Source organism: Candoia aspera, chromosome 7 (genome assembly GCF_035149785.1).
Source record: "Candoia aspera isolate rCanAsp1 chromosome 7, rCanAsp1.hap2, whole genome shotgun sequence".
Lineage (NCBI taxonomy): Eukaryota > Metazoa > Chordata > Lepidosauria > Squamata > Boidae > Candoia > Candoia aspera.
This window is the reverse complement of record NC_086159.1, coordinates 309,495-334,321: the sequence shown is the minus strand read 5'-3', so window position 1 is coordinate 334,321 and position 24,827 is coordinate 309,495. Positions and strand designations below refer to the sequence as shown.

The following is a 24,827-nucleotide window of genomic DNA, read 5'->3' as shown; positions in this document are numbered from 1 at the left end:
TTGAGGGAAAGGTTGATTCTGCTGCTCAGACATGATCAGTGGTCTGGCCCACGTTGGGAGATTACCCCATTTGAAGATGTCGGGCCCTTGCTCCTCTCCCCAGCAGGCTTGGCTGAGCTGGTGCTGTGGGATACGGCCCTCCTGTGGGTTTCGATTAGGGCCTCCTTCACTTGGAAGGAGCGGGTGTGATGGGAGGGGGGGTGCTCTGTAGCCTGTACTTTCTCTTCTTAGGATAATTCCCCTTTGCTGGCAGTCTTCAGCCTAACTGCTGGAGCTTTGGCTTTCCTTCAGTGCTCAATGTGAATTACTCAGAGCTGCTTGTTCTGCAAGCCCCTTTTCTCACAGCAGAGCAGCGCAGTCGGTTGAAGGTCTCTTTGCTGGTGCTGGGAAGTGGGGAGGCAGGATGTCTTTCTTTTGGCTGCTGCGGGAAAAGTTAACCTTGGCCTCTTCCAAGGTGGGGCTCCTGGGAATAAAATTTGCAAGATTTAAATAGGAGGGGGGTGTAGCAGTGGTGGTGGGAGAAATATCCGAGGTTCAGATGGGACATCGGGCAAGGCAGTGTGCTTATCTGGTTTGTTTCTTGCTCTGTCTGCAGTGGCTGAATGACGCAAAGCTGGTTCAGAGGCTGGTGGAGCTGATCCGCCCTCACCAGGATGAAGATGTGAGTGTGCTTTTACCGATGATCAAGCAAAGGAGTGTTGCCTTTCTGCTGTCCTACAAAAAAGAGATGGGAGGCTGGCAGATTCTTTTGGGGAAGAATGGTGGACACTGGAATCCCCGGGGCTGTTCTGAGGGAGCTGGTGGGCTTCAGCTCCCCCATTCTGACACCAAGGGTCCTTTTGGAGAGGGGAACCCTGTTCAGTGTCTGCTAGATAGAGCCTGTAGGCAGTGGGCGGTTTTTAAAAGGCTGCCAGACCTCTAGTTCCTGCCCTGGTTGGAATTCTCCAGATAGTGAATGTCCGTCCTCTTGCCCCCAGGCATCCTTAGATGGCATCACTCTCATTGTTTTGTCTCTTTCCTCGAGGAAACATTTCTCAGGCACAGTGGATGGTTTCCTTTGTCATACTGAGGCATGACTGGTTTTACGGTAGTTTGCTGAACAAGCCCACATCAGCCTGATGCACACAACAACGACAGCTGTTGTTATTGAGTTTAAATACTAAGTGTGGAATAATAAAGAAATGTCAATTAAAGAATGTAGAAATGCAAAAGAGACTCATTAAAAAGGCAGCTCTAAGGAAATAGTGGAATACCAACCAGATGACATTTTATGATAGAATAAATGCGCTAGAGGCTATAACTAATTAAATCAATTAAAATTAGGCAACGCATAACATAAGAACCAAGGAACCCTGTTGCTAGGGCAGTTCAGAAATTATAAAGAGCATCCTGTTCCTCAGATCTGTGAGGATTTAGGCTGAGTCCAGGAGTTTTGTTGTGACTGTGTTTAAGGGACCTGCTGGCTTTTTCCAACATTTCCAGTGGGTGGGTAGGAGATTGCTCTGTGTTAACTCTCGGGCCTCCGAAGTACCCTTTTGCCAGGATTGACTTGTTGCCCGGTTTGCAGAGACAATCCAATGCTTCTCAAACCTTGTGTGATATCATCAGGCTGAGCAGAGATCAGAGCAACCAACTCCAGGAGGTGGCTGATGTTGACCCTCTCCTTGCATCCTTAGAATCGTAAGTACAGAAGGTGGCTGTTGGGTGGGAGGAGGAATTGGGAGCCCTGGGATTCCATCTCCTTCCATGAAGCTGTGCAGGAAAGCCAGGCTGTGTCTTGGCTGATGGCCTGGACAGTCTTGGGGATGGGATGGGATAGGATAGGTCTTCTGAGTTTCTTCTGTCCATCCATGTTGAGGTCATGTTGAAAAATGAAGGTGTGGTGTTGTGGCAAGGCTTTTGGGTTAGCACTGGAAGGACCAAGCTCAAATCTCCACATGTCCATGAACCAATCTCATTCCCTCACCCTCAGTAACAAACTTACAGGGTAGTTGTGGGGTGGGAGAGAACGGTGTCCATTGCCTTCAGCTCTTTGAAAGAGGTGGTAAGTCAGGGAAGCAACAACACTGTTTGATCCTGAAAAGTATCTAGATGACTCATCTGTGGCCAGACTTGGAAACGGCAGGTTGTGGTGTCTGTATTGCATGTGGATAGGTGGCCCAAAAGTCTTCTCACTCCAGAGAGCCAGCTGGGGGTGGAAGCCAAGTTGACGGAGATGGATATGGGGGAAATTGCATGCCGAGAGACAGTTGCAAACAAAATGTTACCCATTCAGTAGACTGTGGAGTCCTTGGTGCTCTCTGAGCCTTGTTTTCTTGCAGACGTTTCATGGCCAGACTAGGCAACAGCTTTGGTGCGAACAGGGAGAGGGCCTTGCTCTCTGTTTATACACAGTGGCTTGCCCTGCTTGTGTTGGTGGGGGTGTTGTTCTCTCCTTGGGAGTTCCTTGATTGGAAGGAGAGAACACCACCCCCGCCAACACAAGCAGGGCAAGCCACTGTGTATAAACAGAGCAAGGCCCTCTCCCTGTTCGCACCAAAGCTGTTGCCTAGTCTGGCCATGAAACGTCTGCAAGAAAACAACAAAGCTCAGAGAGCACCAGGGACTCCACAGTTCAACCCTGAGCTACAAATATTTGCTTTAATTTGTATTCAGTAGACTGCCTGCACTGGGATTGATACATACAAGTATGACCGTTCCTTGTAGTTGTGGCTGTTGCTGTGTCCCTGCGATCATGCAATTGCGATTCGGGCGCTTGGCAACTGGCTTGCAATTACAATAGTGTCAGCATCCCACGGTGACGTGATTGCCGTTTGTGATCTTCACCATTGGCTTCCAACAAGCAAAGTCAGTGGGGAAGCCTGCAGGAGGTCGCAAATGGCGATCACGTGACCACAGGACGCTGCAACCGTGCAGGATTCGCCTAACAACGGCAACTGGGACTGCTGCTTCTGCCATCTTAAGTTGGCATGGTCATGTGATGTTGCGCTTTACGACTGCATTGCTTAGCAATGGAGTTGCTGGTCCCAATTACCATAAGTGAATGAGGACTACCTGCAGTGTTAACTTCTGTTTGGTGTCTCAGGCAGGAGTGCGTGGAGCAGCTTTTAAAGAACATGTTTGATGAGGAATTGATGGAGAACTGCATTGTGAATGGGACACAGGTTTTGCTGACGTTGCTTGAGCCAAGAAGAGCTGGGTAAGCGGAACCATTTCACAAAAATTGTGCTCCTTCAGAGTCTGATGGGGTTTGTAGTTAAATATGTTGTAGGACCTCTTCCTTCAACTTGGCATGCCACCATATGAAGCCACAATATGGTTCTTTGCTTGGGTATTGACTGATGTGAACCCAGCCATTGGGTTATGCGGTCTTCAGTTCAGGGATAAGCCTGTTGCGTGAGCCAAGGCTTGGGGCCATGCAGGCACAGCGATCCCCAAGGCAATGATTAGTCAGTATGCAGCGCTTGTGTGCCTGATGTTCTGATGGGTTCTTGAATCATGCCTACCTAGAATAGTGTTGGCTTGGTTTTAGCCTGGCCAGGGTGCAAACTCAGCCGTTGGTTCACCCTATAGAATTTGTAGATAAAGCATGCAAAACCTTTTTCCCAACCATGGAGCTCAATATGGGCTTGGGAAAAGATCTTGAATAGAAGCAATTTGGTATCCTCCCCAGGAGTGGTGGGTCAGATCGGTCTCTAGGGTCTTTGCTGAAGGATCAGGCCAGGCCAGGTCCATACAGCCCAGTATGCTGTACTGTATCCAGCAGTGACCAGGCAGATTTCACTGGCAGGGCATGGGTTTCTGTCATTTGATCTACTGAGCATAAAGCTGTTATGGGTCACGGTCCCTGGATCTTTGCTCTGTGAGCCAGAGGATTGGCGGTCACAGCCATGTAAGCACAGAAGGGATTCTATCTTTCTGTTTGCTGCTTACAGCCAAGCTGCTCCAAGTTTCTTTTGACCCTGATCTGATCTGAAAGCAGCACATTTATGGCAAATACGTGTTCTTCCAATTTATGCTAATTTTATAAGTAGAATTTATAGGTATCACAAGATTGGATTGTTAGAGTATCTGCTTGATTTTTTGTTTATTCATTCAGTCACTTCCGACTCTTTGTGGCTTTGTGAACCAGCCCATGCCTACTGTAGATAAAAATTGATGTTTCAGCATGCAAGTCCTTGGCATCTCTAGAGTGAGGGTTTTGGCCTTGGCCTTTGCTGCCTGGGTGCAGCCCCTTCTGCTTGCACCTGGCAGTGCTGCGTTTCACAGACAGGGCATGGTCTCATGGCTGTAGAGTGAGGCCGGTCCCTTTAGAGTCTCACTGCATAATTTCTTCAGATGCTCGGAAGCATCAAACTGTGTGCATTTCATGGAAACCCGACCCTCAAGAACTTCCTCTTTATACGCCACTTTGGAGACTCCGGAAATGGCTTTGGATGGAAGCACCCAAAAGGAAATGGACCAATCCATAAATAAATGCTTTTGGGAGGAGCCCAGCCAATTGCATGAACAACCTCCTTTCACCCTCGTACTAACACCGGGCTGCTTTGGTCCTCCCCTCTGAGTGTGCTCAGAGCCCTTCTGTGCTTTTTAGGACTGAGCCATTGAGATGAGCAGCGGCTCCCTTTGGGTGAAACAAGGGCTGACTTGGCATTATATATGTGCATGATCTGCTGGGTTTGATTTCAGAGAATCCTAGAATTGGGGGAGGTCATTTAGGCTCTCCAGGCAGGGCGGGAAAGGAGTAATCTCTCCTCCATTGTGTCTGGCTTACCTTTTGTGCTGGTCAAAGGCCAAAATTAACTGAATGGACCAAGGTGGCCATCATGCCTGACCTGTTTGGGACTGCCCTGTCCCTGACACGGGTCCGCTGGGCCTTCTGAGCTTTACGTGCTGCCCCTAAACACGGCTTTCCCCACCACCCAAAGGTACGTTTGCTCTGCTTACTTTGCAGAAGCTCTCTGATACCCAACTCCTTCATTTAACGGCAGGAAAACTCCACTGGTTTGTTTGCTACGATATTTTAATTGACAAAATTTTTCCTGTTAGTCTCTAGCTTAGGAAAAAGGGTGAGGAAGGTGAGACCTGGCAGGGTATGTAAAACTAGGCATCCTATAACAAAAATGGACAGGCCCCCTTAAAGGCCCAGGACCTGTTGAGGCAACTGGTGGTTATGTATGTATGTATGGTGGGGAACATACCTCATACGCCTTCCTCCTCCTGTTTTCCCCACAACAGCAACCCTGTAGGTGAGTTGGGCTGAGGGAGAGGGACTGGCCCAAGGTCACCCAGCCGGCTTTCGTGCCTCAGGCGAGACTAGAACTCTCAGTCTCCTGGATTCTAGCCCGGTGCCTTAGCCGCTCGACCAAACTGGCTCTCTCTTTTTCACGTAATGCACAGTTTGCTGTATTTTCACAAGAGGTTCCACCAATGGCTTTCAGAGGGATTAAGGCTTGGCCTGAGCCCTCTGTGTGGCGGTGTCCTGTTCAGACTACACAGGCAGACAGGGTCTTACAAATTCATTTTATTAAATAACTATTTACAATAGTTCTTTAATTGCAAAAACTCAATTCAAGTCCACTGAACACAGCAGGCATCGACACGGAACTCTCTTATCGGACAGGAAGGCTGGATACTACTGGGACACAGTGTGCTAGAAGCAACAGCTCTTGAACTGGAATGGTACACTGGAGCGGTCCTGGCACTGGATCACTAGCAATCTGGAACTGGAGTGGGTCAGGGCACTGCAATTAAATCTTGGAAGCAGGACTTGAACTTGGAACAAGACTAGACTCCACTAGGAGACTTGGACTAGGTGAGAATCTCTGGACTGGAGACTGGGAGCAGGACTCGGACTTGATGCAAGACTGGACTCGGCTGGAAGCCCCGGACTCAGCTGGATTCTCTGGGCTGGAAGCTTGGAGCAAGGCTGGGAACTGGAGGCAAGACTGGACTCGGCTGGAAGCCCCGGACTCGGCTGGATTCTCTGGGCTGGAAGCTTGGAACAAGGCTGGGAACTGGAGGCAAGACTGGACTCGGCTGGAAGCCCCGGACTCGGCTGGATTCTCTGGGCTGGAAGCTTGGAGCAAGGCTGGGAACTGGAGGCAAGACTGGACTCGGCTGGATTCTCTGGGCTGGAAGCTTGGAGCAAGGCTGGGAACTGGAGGCAAGACTGGACTCGGCTGGATTCTCTGGGCTGGAAGCTTGGAGCAAGGCTGGGAACTGGGAACAAGACTGGACCTGGCTGGAAGCCCCGGACTCGGCTGGATTCTCTGGGCTGGAAGCTTGGAGCAAGGCTGGGAACTGGAGGCAAGACTGGACTCGGCTGGATTCTCTGGGCTGGAAGCTTGGAGCAAGGCTGGGAACTGGAGGCAAGACTGGACTCGGCTGGATTCTCTGGGCTGGAAGCTTGGAGCAAGGCTGGGAACTGGAGGCAAGACTGGACTCGGCTGGATTCTCTGGGCTGGAAGCTTGGAGCAAGGCTGGGAACTGGAGGCAAGACTGGACTCGGCTGGATTCTCTGGGCTGGAAGCTTGGAGCAAGGCTGGGAACTGGGAACAAGACTGGACCTGGCTGGAAGCCCCGGACTCGGCTGGATTCTCTGGGCTGGAAGCTTGGAGCAAGGCTGGGAACTGGAGGCAAGACTGGACTCGGCTGGATTCTCTGGGCTGGAAGCTTGGAGCAAGGCTGGGAACTGGAGGCAAGACTGGACTCGGCTGGATTCTCTGGGCTGGAAGCTTGGAGCAAGGCTGGGAACTGGAGGCAAGACTGGACTCGGCTGGAAGCCCCGGACTTGGCTGGATTCTCTGGGCTGGAAGCTTGGAGCAAGGCTGGGAACTGGAAGCAAGACTGGACTCGGCTGGAAGCCCCGGACTCGGCTGGATTCTCTGGGCTGGAAGCTTGGAGCAAGGCTGGGAACTGGAGGCAAGACTGGACTCGGCTGGAAGCCCCGGACTCGGCTGGATTCTCTGGGCTGGAAGCTTGGAGCAAGGCTGGAAACGGGAAGCAAGGCTGCACTCGGCTGGAGGGCCCACAGTGGCCCCGAACCCAGATCCTGAACAAGATGGATGTGAAACTCCAAAACACGACTGAGTCTACGAAGCGCGGTTGCACAGAACTGTGGACAAACGGTGGCGCGGGAACTTCTTGACTTGACTATGCTGCTGAAGAGAACGCAGAATTTGAAGGCTTGATGCAAAACGCAGGCTGCTGGGCTCGGCTGGCACTGGTTCCTTGGTTGCAGCAGATGCAAGGTTCAATTCTTCTTCGGAGTGGAGCTCGGGCGCTGGTTCCTCTTCGGCAACAGACACCGACTCTGATGCCAGTAAGGACTCTTCTGAAGCTGCAGGCTTAGAGGATTGGTTGTCTCCGGCAGCTCGCTCTCCGTGTGGCTGCCTTTTATAGTGTTCTTTGGCGCACTTGGAGCCTCCTGTAGCCAATTGGGCTGCTTTCTCCTTTGCATGCTTTTTAGCCCGTCGTTGGCGCACGTTTGTATTCAAATCCTCCTCCGGATCTTGCCCAGTCAGTACCGTGGATTCTTCCCGTGCTGCTGGCTCAGCCGGGTGTTTTGTTTTCCTGGGTTAGGACCAACAAGTTTCCAATTCTTCCTCTGACTCTGAAAGAGTTTCACTTTCCGAGTCAGAGGCAGGCTTGGTTCTGGCAGGTGGATAATTCTAGTTCCAGGTATAACTTGTTCCATTTCGTTGGTTTGAAGAGAGAGCCGGTTTGGCCTCAGGGATAAGGCGCTGGCCTAGCAGCAGGGAAAACTTGAGCTCTTGTCCCGCCTGAGGCACAAAGCCAGCGGATGGTTTGGGGCTGGTCTCTCTCTCTCGGCCCCAGGAAGGAGAAGGTGAGGGCAAGCCACTTTGGAAACATTACTGAGGAAACTCTGACTTGAAGCCCTTAAACAAACAAACAAACAAACAAACAAAACAAAGACAGTCTGACAGTGGCTATTTCTCTGCTTTACCATTTCTTTCTTTTTTAATTATTCAGCATCATGCTGCTTTCCATGGGTAAGAGATTAAATAAAATTAATTTAGTTTAAACTAAATAGCTAAACTTGGAGATGGCTGTGAAATCAAAGCCTGTTCTGAGGTACTTGCTATGGCTCTGGTATGGACTGAATGCGGTTTGTTTCTGATGTTGAACTTGGCTTGTCTTTCTACCCACAGCTTGGAAGGGCTTTTGGACTCCTTCTCTCAGGGATTTGAAAAGTTTCACGCTGTCAGTAGCAACATCTTGCAGGGCATACAGCCACGCCTGAAGGACTTCCACCAACTGCTGCTTCACCCCCCCAAGGTATGTGGGTTCGGTCCTCTCTTCCCTTCTTGTGGCTGACCCCCTACACTTCCCACAGGTGCTGGCATGGATATAGGACAGGAAGATGTAGGGGCCAGTGGCATCTGTGAACCTCTATGCGAGAGTGGGGGAGGGAGGAAGTGTTAGGCAAGGGGCAGGGACTAAGAGCCAGAAGGAAGGTGGTGAGACCGAAGGCAAAGGAAGAGGATGGAGCAGGGGGAAGGGTGAGGGAAGAAGCATTTGGTTGAGAATGTTCAACCTCTCCCCACCACAGGGGAGGCCCAGAAAATCTGGCAGAGGAAGATCAGTCTTAGCCCTGCTTCATCTTGTTTGGAGTTTGAAATCAAGAGGGGGAGAAATCCTGGGGGGGATGTCTGGGGATGGAAGAAAGAAATGTTCCACTCTTTGGGGGAGAGGACCCCCTCACTAGGGTTAGGGAACTGCGAGGGACCCCTTTTTCTTTAACCTGGCCTTGGGTGATAGCCAGCGAAAAGGGAGTTGAGGAAGCTGCTGGAAATTAAGAATAAAAAGTTGATTGAGGGCTGTGATGGAGATAGCCACCAGCTCATAGAGCAAATGAAGTGGGATGTGTTGTGAGTTTGTTGTTTGGTATTTCCTAGCAACTGGGAGAATGGGGAAGGGTAAGGATAGTGACCGGGAACTTACCATCTTTAGTTCTGGATGGGATTGCAGTGTTAGATTGCTGGAAAGCATTTGGCCCGAGAGATCAGAACAGACACACACCAAGCATTTCTATAAAAATAAATGTATTTATAGAAAGCATAAAAACATAAACAGTTTCATATCCAGATATCCTGGATAGGCACAAAAGCTTTACAAGCTCATGCTCAGATTCCCTGATCAAAGGTTTCACAGAAACCCTTATCAGGGCATCTCCCATCGTGTCATTCTCGAAGGTTGCAGGATGGGGGGAGGATGGGACGGGGTGTGTGAAGTTGGAGTGTAAGGGGTTGTTTTGGCTATAAAGCACATCAAGGGCGCGAGGTTGAGATACGACAGGAATACCATCTGGATGGGAGAGGGAGTGACATGCTTCGTGGGAAAGGGGACTAGCTAAGGGAATGTAGTTTAAAGTAGGTTTTGGCGGGAATTCTTTATTCGCAGCTTGCCTTCTGTACCATTCATTACTCTTCATTAAAACAGTTCAAAGAAATCCAGTTTCTTGACTGTATGTGTGTGAATGCTTGAATGAGCAGGTGCTGACATTCATACACGCACACGCGCTCTGAGTAAGACGAAAGAAGGCTGTGTAAAAGGAAACTAATCAAGTCCAGGCAAGTTCCTTTCACAGGCAAATCAGCTTTTCCTTATATGGTCATTTTTTTCACACCCCAACCTGAGGATACTTGTTTGACCTGTTCACCCTGCCAGAGTGATTTGTTACCACAGTAACTTAGTGGCTTGGTCCTTGCAAAACAAATACCAGCACTCCCCTTTGTATGCTAAGGAGTAAGACACAAACCAATTTTCTCTGTCAACTCTGTGTGTTTTGGTAGAGCAAGAGGCTTGGTTAAAATATCAGCAATCATGTCTTTTGATTCACAATATTTTAACGTTATGTCCCTTTTGGCTATCATGTCTTTGATATATTGATATCTAATATCTATATGTTCTGTCCTATTCTTGCAAGCTTCAGATTTTGCCATTGCAATGCAAGCTTGACTATCCTTATAAACAGTTATAGGCTGGTTCACTTCCATGCCTATGTCTTTTAACAAATGTTTAAACCATACAACCTCATTACAGGTTTGTGCTAGGGAATAAAACTCTGCTTCTGCAGTGGAAAGAGCAACAGGTGCTTGCTTCTAGAATGCCAGCCTAAGCTTGACCTAGCAAATTGAATTAAAATCCCAGAAGTGGATTTCCTGTCACTGAGATCTGCATTTCCCTTTTACAAAACCAAAATTCTGCAGTTTTTCATCTAATTTTTGGTTCCAGGATCTAGCAGCCTGTTTTAACGCATAGATTGACTTCTGCAGTTCACAGACTAGATTCTCCCCTTTTTCATAGCCAGGGGGTTGCTGCATATATAATTTGTGGTCTAAATCACCGTAGAGAAACGCAGTTTGAATTTCATAGTGATGAACTGACATTCCTTTGAGTGCAGCAATTTTTAACAGTAATCTAATTGATTCACCTTTTGTAACAGATGCAAAAATCTTATCAAAGTCTAAATCTTTCCTTTGAGTGAACCCTTTTGCAACCAACCTTGCTTTATATTTTTGGATTTTTCCATCAGCATCTCTTTTCAGTTTGAAAACCCACCTACAGCCTAGACAGTGTTTATTGGGAGTTAGATTTACCAGTTTCCATGTTTTATTTTCTTTCAAGGATGATAACTCCCGTTGCATGGCAGAATGCCAATTTTGTGCAATCTCAGGTGGTAAAGCATTCACTTGTTCTAAGGACTCAGGTTCTGTGAATATGTGAAAAGCCTTTACTGTTTCAGCCTGAAAACGTGATGGAGGAACGCCTTTATTACTCCTCTGAGATCTGTGAGGTATTACAGGGCTTAAATTTTGACTCCTATCACTTTCCTGAGAGGCATCTGTCTCATCAGACAGATCTTCAGTTTGGTTTTCTGGCTTAATGTCCTCATCAGGCAAAAGATCACTATCAGCAAGTCCTTGCTGTTCTCTTGTTGTTAGATCAACTGGAGAGCTAGAGTTTAATCTCCCCCAGTTTTGTTCAGCAAAAGAAGCGCTTTTGCTAATTATTAATTTCTCTCCCACTATGAACCTGTAGCTCCTTTGGCTTTGTTCATAGCCAACAAAGATGGCTTTCTTTGTTGGGGGGCCTCCTTTCCTTCTTTGTTGTTTTGGAATATGAACCCAAGCAGTACTACCAAACACTCTGAGATGGTTTACCTTTATTTCACACCATAAAACAAGTGGAATGGAGTGTCCTGGATCACAGAGTTATACAGTCTGTTTTGCACATAACAGGCAGTGGACATCCCTTCTGCCCAAAATCTAAACAATTACCTGGAATCTTTAAGCAAGCATTCCATTGATTCTTGCAGTGTTCTGCCCTTTCTTTCAGCAACACCATTTTGCTGAGGGGTGTACGGGTTAGAAAGAATTTGTTCTATCCCCTTTTCCACTAGGAACCTTTTGAATTTGTGAGAAAGGTACTCTCCTCCTCTATCACATTGGAGTGCAGATACAGGCCTAGGGAATTTTCCATTTGCCCATGTCAGAAAACTTTTGAATTTCTCAAAAGCCTCATCTTTATGTTTTAAGATGTAGATAAATGTGTATCTTGAGAAATCATCAATTGTGGTCATTGCATACCTTGCTTGTCCAAGACTTGGAGCAAAAGGACCAATAATGTCAGAGTGTACAATTTCCAAAGGTCTAGTTGTAACTCTGTCACTGTGCTTACTCACAGGAGCTTTTAGTGTTTTGCATTCTTTGCAAACTACACAGTCTAAGTATTTATCACAGGGTTTTATCTTTAGGTCAGCACACAGCTGTGGCATTTGTGCTATATACTTGAAATTAGCATGACCAAATCTCCTGTGCATCAGGTGTACACATTGGTCATGATATGGAGTGTTGCCAACTGCAGCCTTGCAGCTTGGCTTCCTTGCATTTTGCACAGTGTACAAGGACTCTTTTAATATACCAGTAGCACACAATTTCCCATTTTTTCGTATCTCACAACCATTTTTCTTAAATGTTATGACATACCCTGTTGCAGCTAATTGTGCCACAGATAAAAGGTTTGACTGTAGATTTGGCACATACAACACACCTTTTACAGTTTCTCCCAAGCAGGATAAATACAAGTCACCTTGTCCCATAATTTCGGTCAGAGACCAAAGATACACTTTGTCTTTCAGTTTTAGACAGTGAAACAAAAGAGCTTTTACAATTACATAAATGACAATTGGCCCCAGAATCTAACACCCATACATCAGAATTACCCTTCTCAGCAACCTGTGCAATTTGGGTTGTCTGAAGAGCCTTCTTCTGTGTTGCCCTTGTGTTCTTCTTCTCTGTCTTTCTACTCTTGGGTCTCAAGGCACAGTTTTTCTGCTGATGTCTAGCTGAACCACAATTGAAGCAGTGCTGGCTGGCTAGTGCTGTTGCCTCAGCTTGGTTTCCCTTCCTTTCGCTTGCTTTCTGGTGCTGTAGCTTTCCAGAAGAGATGGGGGGTGGGATCTTTCCTTTCTCTTCTCCCATTCAGCGAGTAAGTGCTGTTTTGCATACGATGGGGTGAGTCCTGCTTCAGGCATAGCCTCTAGGGTACAAATCAGCATGTCCCACATTTCATTCATTGAGGACAGCAGGATATATGATTTTGTGAGAGGTGCAAATTCCATTCCTCTCTCCTGCAACTCAACAAGCAGCTGCTGAATATAATGCAGGTGCTCAGGAAGGCTATTTCCTTCTGCAAGGTAGGCTTTGTACAGCTTTTTTGTCAGGGTAACTTTACTCCCTGCTGTTGCCTTTACATACAAGTCTCTCAAAGTGTCCCAAAGTTGCTTTGCAGACTGCATGCCTCGCACGTGCACTAGCTGATTGTCCTCAACTCCTAGGATAATGGTGGCTCTAGCCCACTCAACCTGTCTAAGCCATTCAGCACTGGGATTTTGGGGGGTTTCCTCATCATTTGGCATCCAAAGATTCTCTCTGTGAAGATACATTTCCATCTTCAGGGCCCAATTCAGGTAGTTGGTCTCTGATAGACGCTCAAGAGGCATCGCTGAGGGCTGAGAGACAGCCATGGCTTCTTCCTTCTTTTGCAAGTCACCTCAGCTGGCTTCTTTGTCCTGCAGACCGGCAGTGGCTGGAAAGCCTCCAGACTGCTCCAAGGAAAATCTTCACAGGTCTTTGTTACCTGCCTTTAAAATGTGCATGAGGTGTGGAGCTGATCTCTCTGTTCTCTCTGAGGGTTCACTGGCAGGGCCGCAACTAGGGTCTGTGTCACCTGGGGCAAACATGGATTCTGCGCCCATTTTGGCGCTCCCCCAGCACTCATTTTGGTGCCCCCCCAGCTCTCATTTTGGCACCCCACCAGCTTGGCGCCCGGGGCACATGCCCCGGCTGCTCCCCACCCCCCCCAGTTGCAGCTCTGTTCACTGGGCCCATAACCTGGAAAGCGTTTGGCCGGAGAGATCAGAAAAAACACACACCAGGCATTTCTATAAAAATAAATGTATTTACAGAAAGCATAAAAACAAACAGTTTTATATCCAGATATCCTGGATAGGCACAAAAGCTTTATAAGCTCATACACGCACATGCGCTCTGAGTAAGACTGGAAGGAAGGCTGTGTAAAAGGAAACTAATCAAGTCCAGGCAAGTTCCTTTCACAGGCAAATCAGCAGCTTTTCCTTATATGGTCATTTTTTTCACACCCCAACCTGAGGATACTTACGTTTGACCTGTTCACCCTGCCAGAGTGATTTGTTACCATAGTAACTTAGTGGCTTGGTCCTTGCAAAACAAACAAACAACAACATGCAGTGCCCCAGACAGACCTGGTGCAGAACCTAGGGGTTCTCCTGGACTCACAACTCCTGCTCAAAGAGCAGGTGGCAGCCATGGCCAGGGGAGCCTTTGCCCAACTTGTGCGCCAGCTATGCCCCTGGATCAGGAGTCCCTCCGGTCAGTCACTCATGCCCTAGTCATCTCCTGTATAGACTGCTACAATGCGCTCTACATGGGGCTACCCTTGAAGAGCATCCGGAAGCTACAGCTGGTCCAGAATGTGGCTGCACAAGCAGTTTTAGGAGCCCCAAAGACGTCCCATATAACACATTTGCTGTGCTAGCTGCATTGTGTGCCAGTCCGCTTCCGGATCCAATTCAAGGTTTTGGTTATCACATTTAAAGCACTACATGGCATGGGGCCAGGTTACCTGAGGAACCACCTCACCCCCATTACATCAACCCATCCCACCGGGTCAGGAAGAGACGGCATGTTACGGACCCTGTCCATGAGAGATTGTCAATTGGTATGGTCTAGGAAGAGGGCCTTCTCTGCCATAACCCCTGCCCTCTGGAATAAACTACCCCCAGAGATAAGGCAAGCCCCCACCCTCCTGGTCTTCTGAATGGGGGTCAAGATGTGACTGCCACCTTGCTTGGGGTGGGAGGGTGGATAGTTTGTCATGGGGATGGCTGGCACCTTGATGTGGCTTGGGGAATTTTTATCAAGACTGATTTTACCATCTTGGGTTTCAGATTTCATATTTTATATTTTAGAGTTTTTAGTATATTTGTATATGTATATTTTATAATGTATCTCTTTTAATTGATATTTACTTTTTTACTGTTTTAAATTTGCTTGTAAAACGCCTAGAGTTATTGTTGAGATGGGCAGTGGAAAGATGTGATAAATAAATAGTGATGGGGAGGGGGAAGTGTGCCAGGGGGCAGGCTGTTCCTGGGTGAGTGAGCTTGGCTACATGTTGCCAGGTTCTGCTTCTGAACACCCATTCTCAGTGGAAGAACCAGGCCCCAGAGTGCTAGAAGTCTTCCAGGTCGGTTGGTAATAAATATAGCCTCATCCTGTGTATCTGGCATGCATTATTAGACTTGCCCTGACCCTGCTAGCCTTTCTCAAGGTTTAAACTCTTGGCTTTGCCATCTAGCCTGGGGCCCTGGCAATATGAGTGAGCCTGTTTCATGGTTAATTTGAATGTGGGACATTATGAATGTTTTCAGCAGCTATTTTACGCTATTGATGTTATTTTTTAAGTTTTGGTTGTTTCATCTTGTTTTTATTTTGTTTTTGGTTGTTAGATGCCCAGAATATATGAGATGGGCGGCCATATAAATTTATTAAATAAATAAATAATCAAGACCTAGCCACATGGGAAGAGGGAGGTCACCTCACTATGATTTGTCATTGTGGGTTTGGGGTGTTAGCACCAGTCTCATACTGGGAAGGAAGAGAGGCATGTATCAGGAGACTGTCAGTTGCCAGGAGGACAGTTCCATAGGTAGGTGGATGTGCAGCCCTACTTGCCAAGCTAAGCCTAAGGGACAGGCAGCGGATCACATTGCAGGGATGGCTATGGACTTGCCCAGCCTAGGGATTGGAGGTGGCTTGGGGTTTCATGGCCATTATGAAAAGTATGAACTTAACATTTTGGGGTGACCCACATTGCTGGCCACACAGACAGATTCTATCTATCTATCTATCTATCTATCTATCTATCTATCTATCTATCTATCAATCAAATTTTTCACCGCCCATCTCCTTACCCCAGAGGGACTCTGGGCCGTATACAACAAAAGTAGTCAATTAAAACAATAAATATAAAAACAATACAATATATGAAAATAAAAACTGCATTAATAAATAACTATAAAAATAGCAGTAAAAATAAATGACCAGCAGTTTAACCAGAGGCATTACCATCTATAAGAAGATCTGCCTGATTAAGGTGGATTGCCCCAGGTACCTAAGGGATCCAGAGGATTTCCAAACAGGACTTGGGGAATTTCCCAGAAACCTGGAGGGCAGTTCAGTTGGGCATCTGGTTAGCCTCTGGGAAATGGTGGCAACCCGGTGTTCAATAAACTTGTGCCTGAATGGCCTCTCCTCATCTGCAGATCCTAGAGGGGGGCTTGGTTTGCAGGAATGAAACTGATGAAAAAATGCCTGAGGCAACTCTCGTGGAAGACAAGATATGAAGATGACTGGACACAGCTATGACCTCAAGTTTGAGCTTACTTTGTGGTGATAAAGTGGCAAAGCAAAATTATTTCTCTCCCCTAATTGCATCAGCAGAATGGCAGCCAGTTGCGCTGCTTAGAAAAACACAGACCTAGCTAGGAAATGATGGACAGGGGATCCCGCATGTACAGGGTATGATCATCTGGCCAATCACCTTATGGATAAAGTCAGTGCCATTTTCTCCAGGTTGGAAGCTGGATGGGCAGGATGAGGCGGCAGAGGAAATATCTTACGATGTTACCTGAGTGGGAGGGTGTTGAGCCTGTGAATTTCTGGGAAGTGGACAGATTCCTCAGTGATGTGAGCTCCGCCACTGTAAGGGGGTTCTTTTGAGAAATGTGGTATAGACCACCAAGAAAGAGATGGTTGGTATCTTCCGTGTGGTTCCCGAGAGATGTATATTATGTACAGATTTAACGAACTTGCTAATCTCAAGCCTATGCTCTATTATACTAATACCTATGCCAATGCCTATATGTCTAATTCCTAAACAGTCCTATGAACGAGTTTGTTCTCCTTTGTTGTTAATAGAGGTGTGGTGGGAGTCCTGCCCCAGTGCCGGGAGGTTGTCAGGGCCTGGGTGGGGAGAAACAGGCTCGGAGACAGCCCCAGCAAGACAGAGTGGCTGTTGGTTTGCAAATCAGCTGATTCTTGAGACTTCTAGATGAGGAAAATGGAGAACTAGACTCCGAAAGAGTGGAGGTAACGCTGTGGTGATGACCAGCAGATTGACAGCAAGCCTGGTCCAGCAGGACCCCTCTGGATAAAGGAGAGGATGAGCACTTGTGCTCCGGATGGCTGCTCCGTGCGAGGAGACTGCAGGATAGCGTCCTCCCGTAGGTCTGAGCACCGGCGACAGGCAGTCATCGAGCTCTCAACCGCAGCAGACCCTTTAAGGATACTAGGTTCAACCACCTCATTCTCCAGCTGCCATTGGAGTTACAATTATTTTACAGATAAAAGAGGTCTTGTCCTGGCTTAAGCAAAGACCACGCTGAGGTGAGGGGAATGTCTCTAGTGTTTATTAAACTGCTATAGTAGACAGAAAATCCTACCAAACTGAAGGAGTGTGGGAAAACCCAGACAGATAAACCCCAGAAGTCAAGGGTCTATTCTGGTTTGAATGACAGCTCAAAGCCTCTAAACTACGCATGCGTTTTCCCCCCTGGATAGGGCCCCCCTCCTGCTCACCATCCGTAGTCATAACAGGTCTTCTAAACAAGAAGTTTGGAAAACTACCTGGTGAGTAAAACTTCATCCCAAAATAGAAGAAAAGTTAACTAGCAGTTTAAAGAACTTAAAGAATATAAAACAAATGGTAAAAAGCTGATAAGAATTTAAGAAAGTTTTAAATGGATTAAGGGACCAGATGAATTTGGAATATATTAGGACTGTTACTAAGATTTTTGAAAAATTGAGCGAATAAAAGAATGTTTCCATGGGAATACAAATTGTTTAGGCTGGTCCATGAAGTCATGAAGAGTCGGAAGCAACTGAACAAATCAACAACAACAACAACAACAAAACCCAGGAAAGAGACCATTTGGTTGAAAGTTGAAAACAGTGAAGTAATAATGAAACCGGAGACTTCGTGACTATAGAAATGGGCTACCCTAGGGGACTAAAGTTCTAGGCAGGCAAAAGAAAAATGAAATCTGCAAAATGATAAATAAAGTCATGACACTTGAGACATTTCAAAGGGTTTTTGAATAACTGGGAGAGAAACTTACAACAAATCTGACAGCAATAGTCTCTGCACCTGTAAATGTATTCCTTGAAGAAGATTATAAAGAAGATGTGACAATTAAATTCTGGAAGAATTTATGGATAGACAGGATGAAGAAGGTACAAATCCTAGCTGATGGAGAAATATTGGAAAATAAAGAAATGGAGGATTATAAGAGATGACAAAAAGAGATGGAAAAAGCCAGGGAGTTTCAGAAAAACGTCTATTTCTGTTTTATTGACTATTCTAAAGCCTTTGACTGTGTGGACCATAACAAATTGTGGCAAGTTCTTAGCGGTATGGGGATACCAAGTCATCTTGTCTGCCTCCTGAAGAATCTGTATAACAACCAAGTAGCAACAGTAAGAACAGACCACGGAACAACGGACTGGTTCAAGATTGGGATTGGGAAAGGAGTACGGCAGGGCTGTATACTCTCACCCTACCTATTCAACTTGTACGCAGAACACATCATGTGACATGCTGGGCTTGAATTCAAGGCTGGAGTTAAAATCGCTGGAAGAAACATTAACAATCTCAGATATGCAGATGATACCACTTTGATGGCTGAAAGCGAAGAGGAACTGAGGAGCCTTATGATGAAGGTGAAAGAAGGAAGTGCAAAAGCTGGCTTGCAGCTAAACCTCAAAAAAACCAAGATTATGGCAACCAGCTTGATAGAGGGAGTAAATGTAGAAGCAGTGAAAGACTTTGTATTTCTAGGTGCGAAGATTACTGCAGATGCTGACTGCAGTCCGGAAATCAGAAGACGCTTAATCCTTGGGAGAAGAGCAATGACCAATCTCGATCAAATAGTTAAGAGCAGAGACATCACACTGACAACAAAGGTCCGCATAGTTAAAGCAATGGTGTTCCCCATAGTAACATATGGCTGCGAGAGCTGGACCATAAGGAAGGCTGAGAGAAGGAAGATAGATGCTTTTGAACTGTGGTGTTGGAGGAAAATTCTGAGAGTGCCTTGGACTGCAAGAAGATCAAACCAGTCCATCCTCCAGGAAATAAAGCCAGACTGCTCACTTGAGGGAATGATATTAAAGGCAAAACTGAAATACTTTGGCCACATAATGAGAAGACAGGACATCCTGGAGAAGATGCTGACGCTAGGGAGAGTGGAAGGCAAAAGGAAGAGGGGCTGACCAAGGGCAAGATGGAAGGATGATATTCTAGAGGTGACGGACTCGTCCCTGGGGGAGCTGGGGGTGTTGACAACCGACAGGAAGTTCTGGCGTGGGCTGGTCCATGAAGTCACGAAGAGTCGGAAGCGACTGAACGAATAAACAACAAAAAAGAGATGACAAAGGAAACACAAATGACAAATCAAGAAATTTTATTGATTGATTGAGTCCTTGGTGCTCTCTGAGCCTTGTTGTTTTCTTGCAGACATTTCATTGCCAGACTAGGCAACATCTTCATCACCAAGGACTCCACAGTTCAACCTTGAGCTACAAATATTTGCTTTGATTGATTGATGGGTTGTATTTTTCCACTGACCATCTCAAAAACGACTCTGAATGAAAAAGGACCTGGGCAAGATCTTATGTTTGGATTTACAAAAGAAAAATTCTAAAACCTTGAAAAAAATCTTTTGAGATGGGAGAAAGAAAGTCTGTATGGAGATTCAATCCTACAGCAGCAACTCGATGAACTAAGATGAAGATTGTTGGAAGCAAAAGGAGAAAGGAATTTAAAGTTGACTTGCTTGATCAGAGATAAAATATGGAATATTTTTACACAATTCTGGAAACCTTTATGGACTTCTTGCTGACATTTGGACAGAAATGACGATTGTTGGATCTGTGAATGGATGGGGGCTATGGGAAGAAGTGCATGAATGTAATCTCATGGGGGGTGGGGGACTATTAATTTGCCTGTACTTGTTGCAAGGAGGAGCGGGAGTCTCTTCTTTAAATATTTTCTTTTTCTATCTTTTTTCTTCTTTCCTTTTCCTTTTTGTACTTTGTATTTCTTTTTTTTCCTATTATTTTCTTTTTCTCCTGATTTCAGTTTGTATTATCTTTTAGCACTGTAAAATTCTTTAATAAAAGGTATATTTTTAAAAAAGGAAACCCGCTGATTCGCGAGTGATATCAACTGGCTCTTGGTGGGATTGTGCCATCTCTGAAAGACAGCCTCACAGTCCTTTACTCATAGCTCATTCTGGAGGAGCAGATGGAGATTGGTCAGGAGGGCCTTTACCAGCTTTTGCTGGTGTTTATCTTATATACTGTAGAATATTGTATACTCTGTATTCTCCAGAGCAGGATGCTCTCAAGATGATCACCTCACAGGTGAACAATGGTGGTTCACTTTACTCATGGAAGATAAGCTATTAAGAATGAGGTCTGCAACTTTGTGCTGCTTACGCTGTGATCTTCAGCAACCCATTTGTAGGGCTTGGCATGGGAAAGAAGGTACAAACTTTCTGCTTGGGCTTCTTTGGGAGCCAGCTTGAAAAGCTGGTTTTCCTCTCTTGATGGTGATAGGTAGCTTCTATCCTGACGACCATTGGGATCCTGGAAGAGCCTCTAGGGAATGCCCGTCTCCATGGAGCTCGCTTGATGGCTGCCCTTCTTCACACCAACACACCCAGTATTAATCAGGAGCTGTGCCGGCTTAACACGATGGACTTGCTGCTGGTGAGTGGTGAACTAGGTGTGCAATTGTGGCATGAAAGTGGATTTCCCAAGGATAGGACATGGGTATATCTTTATTTTCATACTGGAGAAGTCTGTGTTTCCTGACTTGGTGGCGCATAATCAACCAATTAACTATTTCTCTAGCGGCAGGCTTAAGGGAAGCAGGAGTCTGGTGGAGCATGCTGAAACTTGCGAGGAAGGTCTATGTGTATCTGTCATCTTGGTATGGCTGCTCATGATTGATATGAATGTAGCTTCTTCCTCTGTCTTGTTCCAGGACCTGTTTTTTAAATACACTTGGAATAACTTCTTGCATTTCCAAGTAGAACTGTGTATCGCAGCTATCCTGATGCACTCTGTGCCTGGAGGCAAGCTGGTCATGGAAAATAATGAGATGAAGGGAAACATGTCCTCAGAAAATGCTGCATCATCAGAGAACGTCATGGTGACTCACGTAAGCACCTTTAAACATTGACTGAGTCTTCCGAAGAGAAGCAGTAGCTGTGGCCATGGAAACCCAGCAGTGCACCAGGAAGGAGGCTCTTCAGACACTTAGTCAACCTCCTTCCACAGCACTTGGCAAAGACTGATCAAAACAGCTAGCATTAGTAGTATTTTTAGTGTTGCTTTGTGGAATGCACGTCTCTCTAGGATGCCATCTGCTTTGGGCCTGGCTTCTGCTGGTTCTTCTCAAAGAAGCTTTGCCTGCTGCTTGGCCAAGACTGCTTTCCTGCAGAGCCTGGAAAAAGTGCCCTTCCTCCTCCTCTTTTTCTGGAGGGCCTGTAATGGGCACTTGGTGTGTCTGGTGCACTCTAAGGGGTTTATTGTTCCCAGCCTTTCCCTGGAAGCAGATGTGCAGGGCGGGGGGGAGAATCTGGGCTTGGAATCTGGGCTTAGAATCTCCTTCTAAGATGCACCTTATTCATTTGGCATTTCGATCTTAGATGGTGAATTTGAAGGCAGGAAAAAGCAAGGTAAAAGGGTGAGGGGTAACTATCAAGGTTCTCTCTGCCTTTGCATGATAAGGCCATGGTGTTTTGTAGACAGAGCCCAAATCTAAATTTTTCCAGTGATGATAAGTGTTCTCATCAGAAATATTAAAACTGAATGTGACAGTTTTGTAGGCGAGAATGTGATTAAGCATTGTAAAATGACAACTTCCTTATAGCCTGAAATCCAAATTTACATTTGCTATGTAGGCTGTGTGGATGGTTCCATGTAGAATAGGAATACCCAGCTGGTGGCCTCCTCTTAGCTGCCCCTGCATTTTCCTTTGCAGTCCAGGACCACACACATCCCACCCCTGAATGTGCAGTTGAAACTCAGCAAGTGGCTGAAAATTGGCTTCTTTCTTTCTTTCTTTCTTTCTTTCTTTCTTTCTTTCTTTCTTTCTTTCTTTCTTTCTTTCTTTCTTTCTTTCTTTCTGTTGTGTCCTAGTAGAAACTGAAAGATATAAGATGTGCAAAGCCTCAGATAACGTAAAACAGCCTGCCTGTGAGATATCACATCAGAAAAATAAGTACAGCCCTGGCCTGCAGGAGAAAGAGCAGACTATGATTTAGGAGCACCCAAAGTACTGCAGCTGGTTTGATCCTGCTGGCTTTTGGCATGGGAAATTCCAAGTTTAACTTGAGAAGGTGTCCATGTCTTGTGATGCTCTCTGTCTACACCAGTGCTTCCCAGCCTTGGCAACTTCTAGGTGTGTGGACTTCAACTTCCAGAATTCTCATCAATAGCCATGCTGGCTGTGGAATTGGGAAAACTGAGACTGGTCTAGAAGGTTCTGGTTTTTCTGTTCTTTGCTGAGAGAAGGAGCCTGATTAGTTGAGAAAGGGGCCCCAGGCCTGATTGCAGGGAAGCAGGGCCCTGCCGCAGTGCTGGCTTGCAGGGTTTTTGACTGATGGCACAGCTGCCTTTGGGTGCCATTTCTCAGGAGCTATAACCGGAAGGTTAGACCATGCAGGACAGTAGTAGTAAAACTGGCTTCAATCCCCAATGTGGGTTGCTTAAGCAAATGCCACAGTAACACTTCTGTCACCCCCAAATTAGCATTGTCTCCTTTTGTCTTAAGGTTTCTTTGAAATTAGGAGTTGCGCTTTCTAACAGAAGGCAGCCCTTTAGGTGATTGGGTTTTGTTACTTTTAAATGTGAATCAACCCTTTTGGAAACCCACTGAGATTGGCTTCAGTCTCAGGCTAGATTTCGGGGGCTCCACCCTCACCTCATCCCCACCCCACTCCTTCCCAGTATCTGTGTTAGAAAGAAGTTTCAGCTCCTGATCAGAGTTACCACTGGTCCCTAAAACACTTGTCCTCTCTTCCTCTTCCAGCTCTTCCAAAAGTGCTGCTTGGTGCAAAGGATTCTGGATGCCTGGGAGACCAATGACAAAATACAGTAAGGCTCTGAGGCTGCATGCTTGCCAGACTTCCATGTAACCAGTTATTTGTCTATGCTATGTTAGGCTCCATCAGAGGGGTTTTTTGTTTTTTTTTGCACAGGTTTGGCTCAGCTCATGAGTGTGGAAAGACAGGCAAGCATTTAGCGTCGAACACCCCCAGAATAACTTGTTCATCTGAATTGCTTGATATCCTCATAAAATTCCATGCCTGTTATCTTTTTCTTGCTTAGCTTTGTTGTTGATTTCTGAGTGGCTCTTTTGGGGAGCAACAGAAAGAACAGGGAGCAGGAGAAAGAGGAGAAGCACAAGTATTCCTGTACTCTGTTAGAGTCCTGGATGGATACTTTGAGACAGAGGAAACTGCTTTCTCCTGAGTCAAAGAACCCTAGGCCCCTTTGGCTGGCAGCAGTGTCTCTCCAGGGAGGCCTTTCTCCATCTTTTTGGATGGTGGCATTCCAGAGATTGAGTGCATGATGTGTGGCAAGCAACTGAGCTACAGCTCTGCTTCCTAGCACGGAGATCATCTGTGCAATAGTGTGTGATCTGTCCTGAGCATCCTCACCAGCAGACTAGAGACAAGTCAGTGCCATCCATGATGGATTCTACTTGGTCTTCCATTCTTCAGCTGCTGTTCCTCACTTTTGTTTTTCAGGGCAGAAGGAGGAATGAGGCGTGGCAACATGGGCCACCTGACCCGAATTGCCAACATGGTGGTGCAAAATATGGAGAAGGGTCCCATGCAGAACCAGATCAGAGAGTTCATCAGAGGTAGGAGATGGTGGACAATGGTGGAGGAATTTACTGCTGGAAGCTACCTATAACCTCCCAGCCTTTTCTCTTTCTAGAACACACTGGGCCCAACCTGCTCAGCCCAGAGAAGGTGCAGGAAGTCCTCCTTGTAGGTTGTTTGCCTGATTAGAGAGTTGGATTGAGGCATCCTCTTGAACGATGCTTTTGTGTGGGTTGGGTCACTTTTCTTTGAATTGCCTGGTACGTTGCCCTGCCTTTGAAAACTGGTAGCTCTGTTGGTGAAAAATGCTGCTGTTGCAAAATATATCTTAGCATCTTGTTGGATCTTCCTCAGGTGCCTTTTTGGGGTTCAGTGAACCTGATCAGTGGTAGCACCTAATCATTGGAACTTTCTCCCCAGTGAGGCTGACCTGGCACTGGTTTACCTTTTCAGTTCCAGAAGAAAAGTCCCTTGTTTGCTGTTCTGTTTAAGTAAATGTTTTGAAACTTATTTGATGTTGACTTTATTACTGCCTTACTATTCTGCATTTAATTTTTAATTTTCTTGATTTTCAAGCCACTTCATACTTAAGATTCAATCTGTTAAAGAAACGTCTGGAATTAAATTCGTATAAACATTCTGGGCTTCATTAAGAAAGATTCCCCCCCCCCCTGCTCTTCACCCAGTTCTGATACTCATCTTGATGTTTCTCAGCCAATGAGAAGTACAGTGAGACTGGGATAGTGCAGAGACCGATCTGGGGCAAAAGGAGCCTGCAGCAGAGCCCGCACCTATACGGGGCTCTGCAGCTTTAGGTTGGTGTCCTTTTCCTCACTGGCCAAGGAAAAATGGCAGAGTGCTTTCCAGTGTGGGAATGTTGACACCAAAGCGTCCTGAACTGGTTGGCCTGCTGCATCCAGTTGGTGCTCAGCCCTTTCCCCAGGGTGGAGCTGATGGGACAATATTCCATCCCTATGGTTCCAGTGTTAGGAAGAGGCTGGCTGATCAGCGTGTTCATCAAAGCACAACCAAGAACTTGCCACTTCAAGTCAGTTGAGCAAAAATGTGGTATCCGATTGATGAGTAGGTGCCTGTGCTGACATCTTCCAGCAATTCAGGCAGATAGAGTCCTGCTCAGGTTTGTTGGTCTCGTGTCTGAACTTGGCGGCCCAGACTTCTTTGCCTTAAGTAGGTGTGAGGGCTGTATCTAGCGATGTGGCAACCAGCTAGAGGGGACTTTGAAGCTGTTGGCACCTCTAAGCAGCCAGCAAACATCAGTTTAATCATAAAGGCAGGAGGA

General features: G+C 46.4%; 1 protein-coding gene across 9 annotated transcripts in view; it reads left to right on the top strand.

Moving 5' to 3' along the window:
- PPP6R2 (protein phosphatase 6 regulatory subunit 2) overlaps positions 1-24,827 on the top strand; it is a 91,951-nt gene that overhangs the window by 23,155 nt on the left and 43,969 nt on the right. For all 9 annotated transcript variants that reach the window (XR_010068320.1, XR_010068321.1, XR_010068319.1 and 6 more), the window contains 8 exons: positions 596-661; positions 1,568-1,680; positions 3,086-3,199; positions 8,175-8,301; positions 20,247-20,399; positions 20,677-20,853; positions 22,729-22,793; positions 23,450-23,565. Coding sequence is in view for 5 of the 9 variants with exons in the window: in XM_063308835.1 (XP_063164905.1) it covers positions 596-661; positions 1,568-1,680; positions 3,086-3,199; positions 8,175-8,301; positions 20,247-20,399; positions 20,677-20,853; positions 22,729-22,793; positions 23,450-23,565 (931 nt within the window). In the remaining 4 variants the exon portion in view is untranslated. The remainder of the gene's footprint in view (positions 1-595; positions 662-1,567; positions 1,681-3,085; positions 3,200-8,174; positions 8,302-20,246; positions 20,400-20,676; positions 20,854-22,728; positions 22,794-23,449; positions 23,566-24,827) is intronic.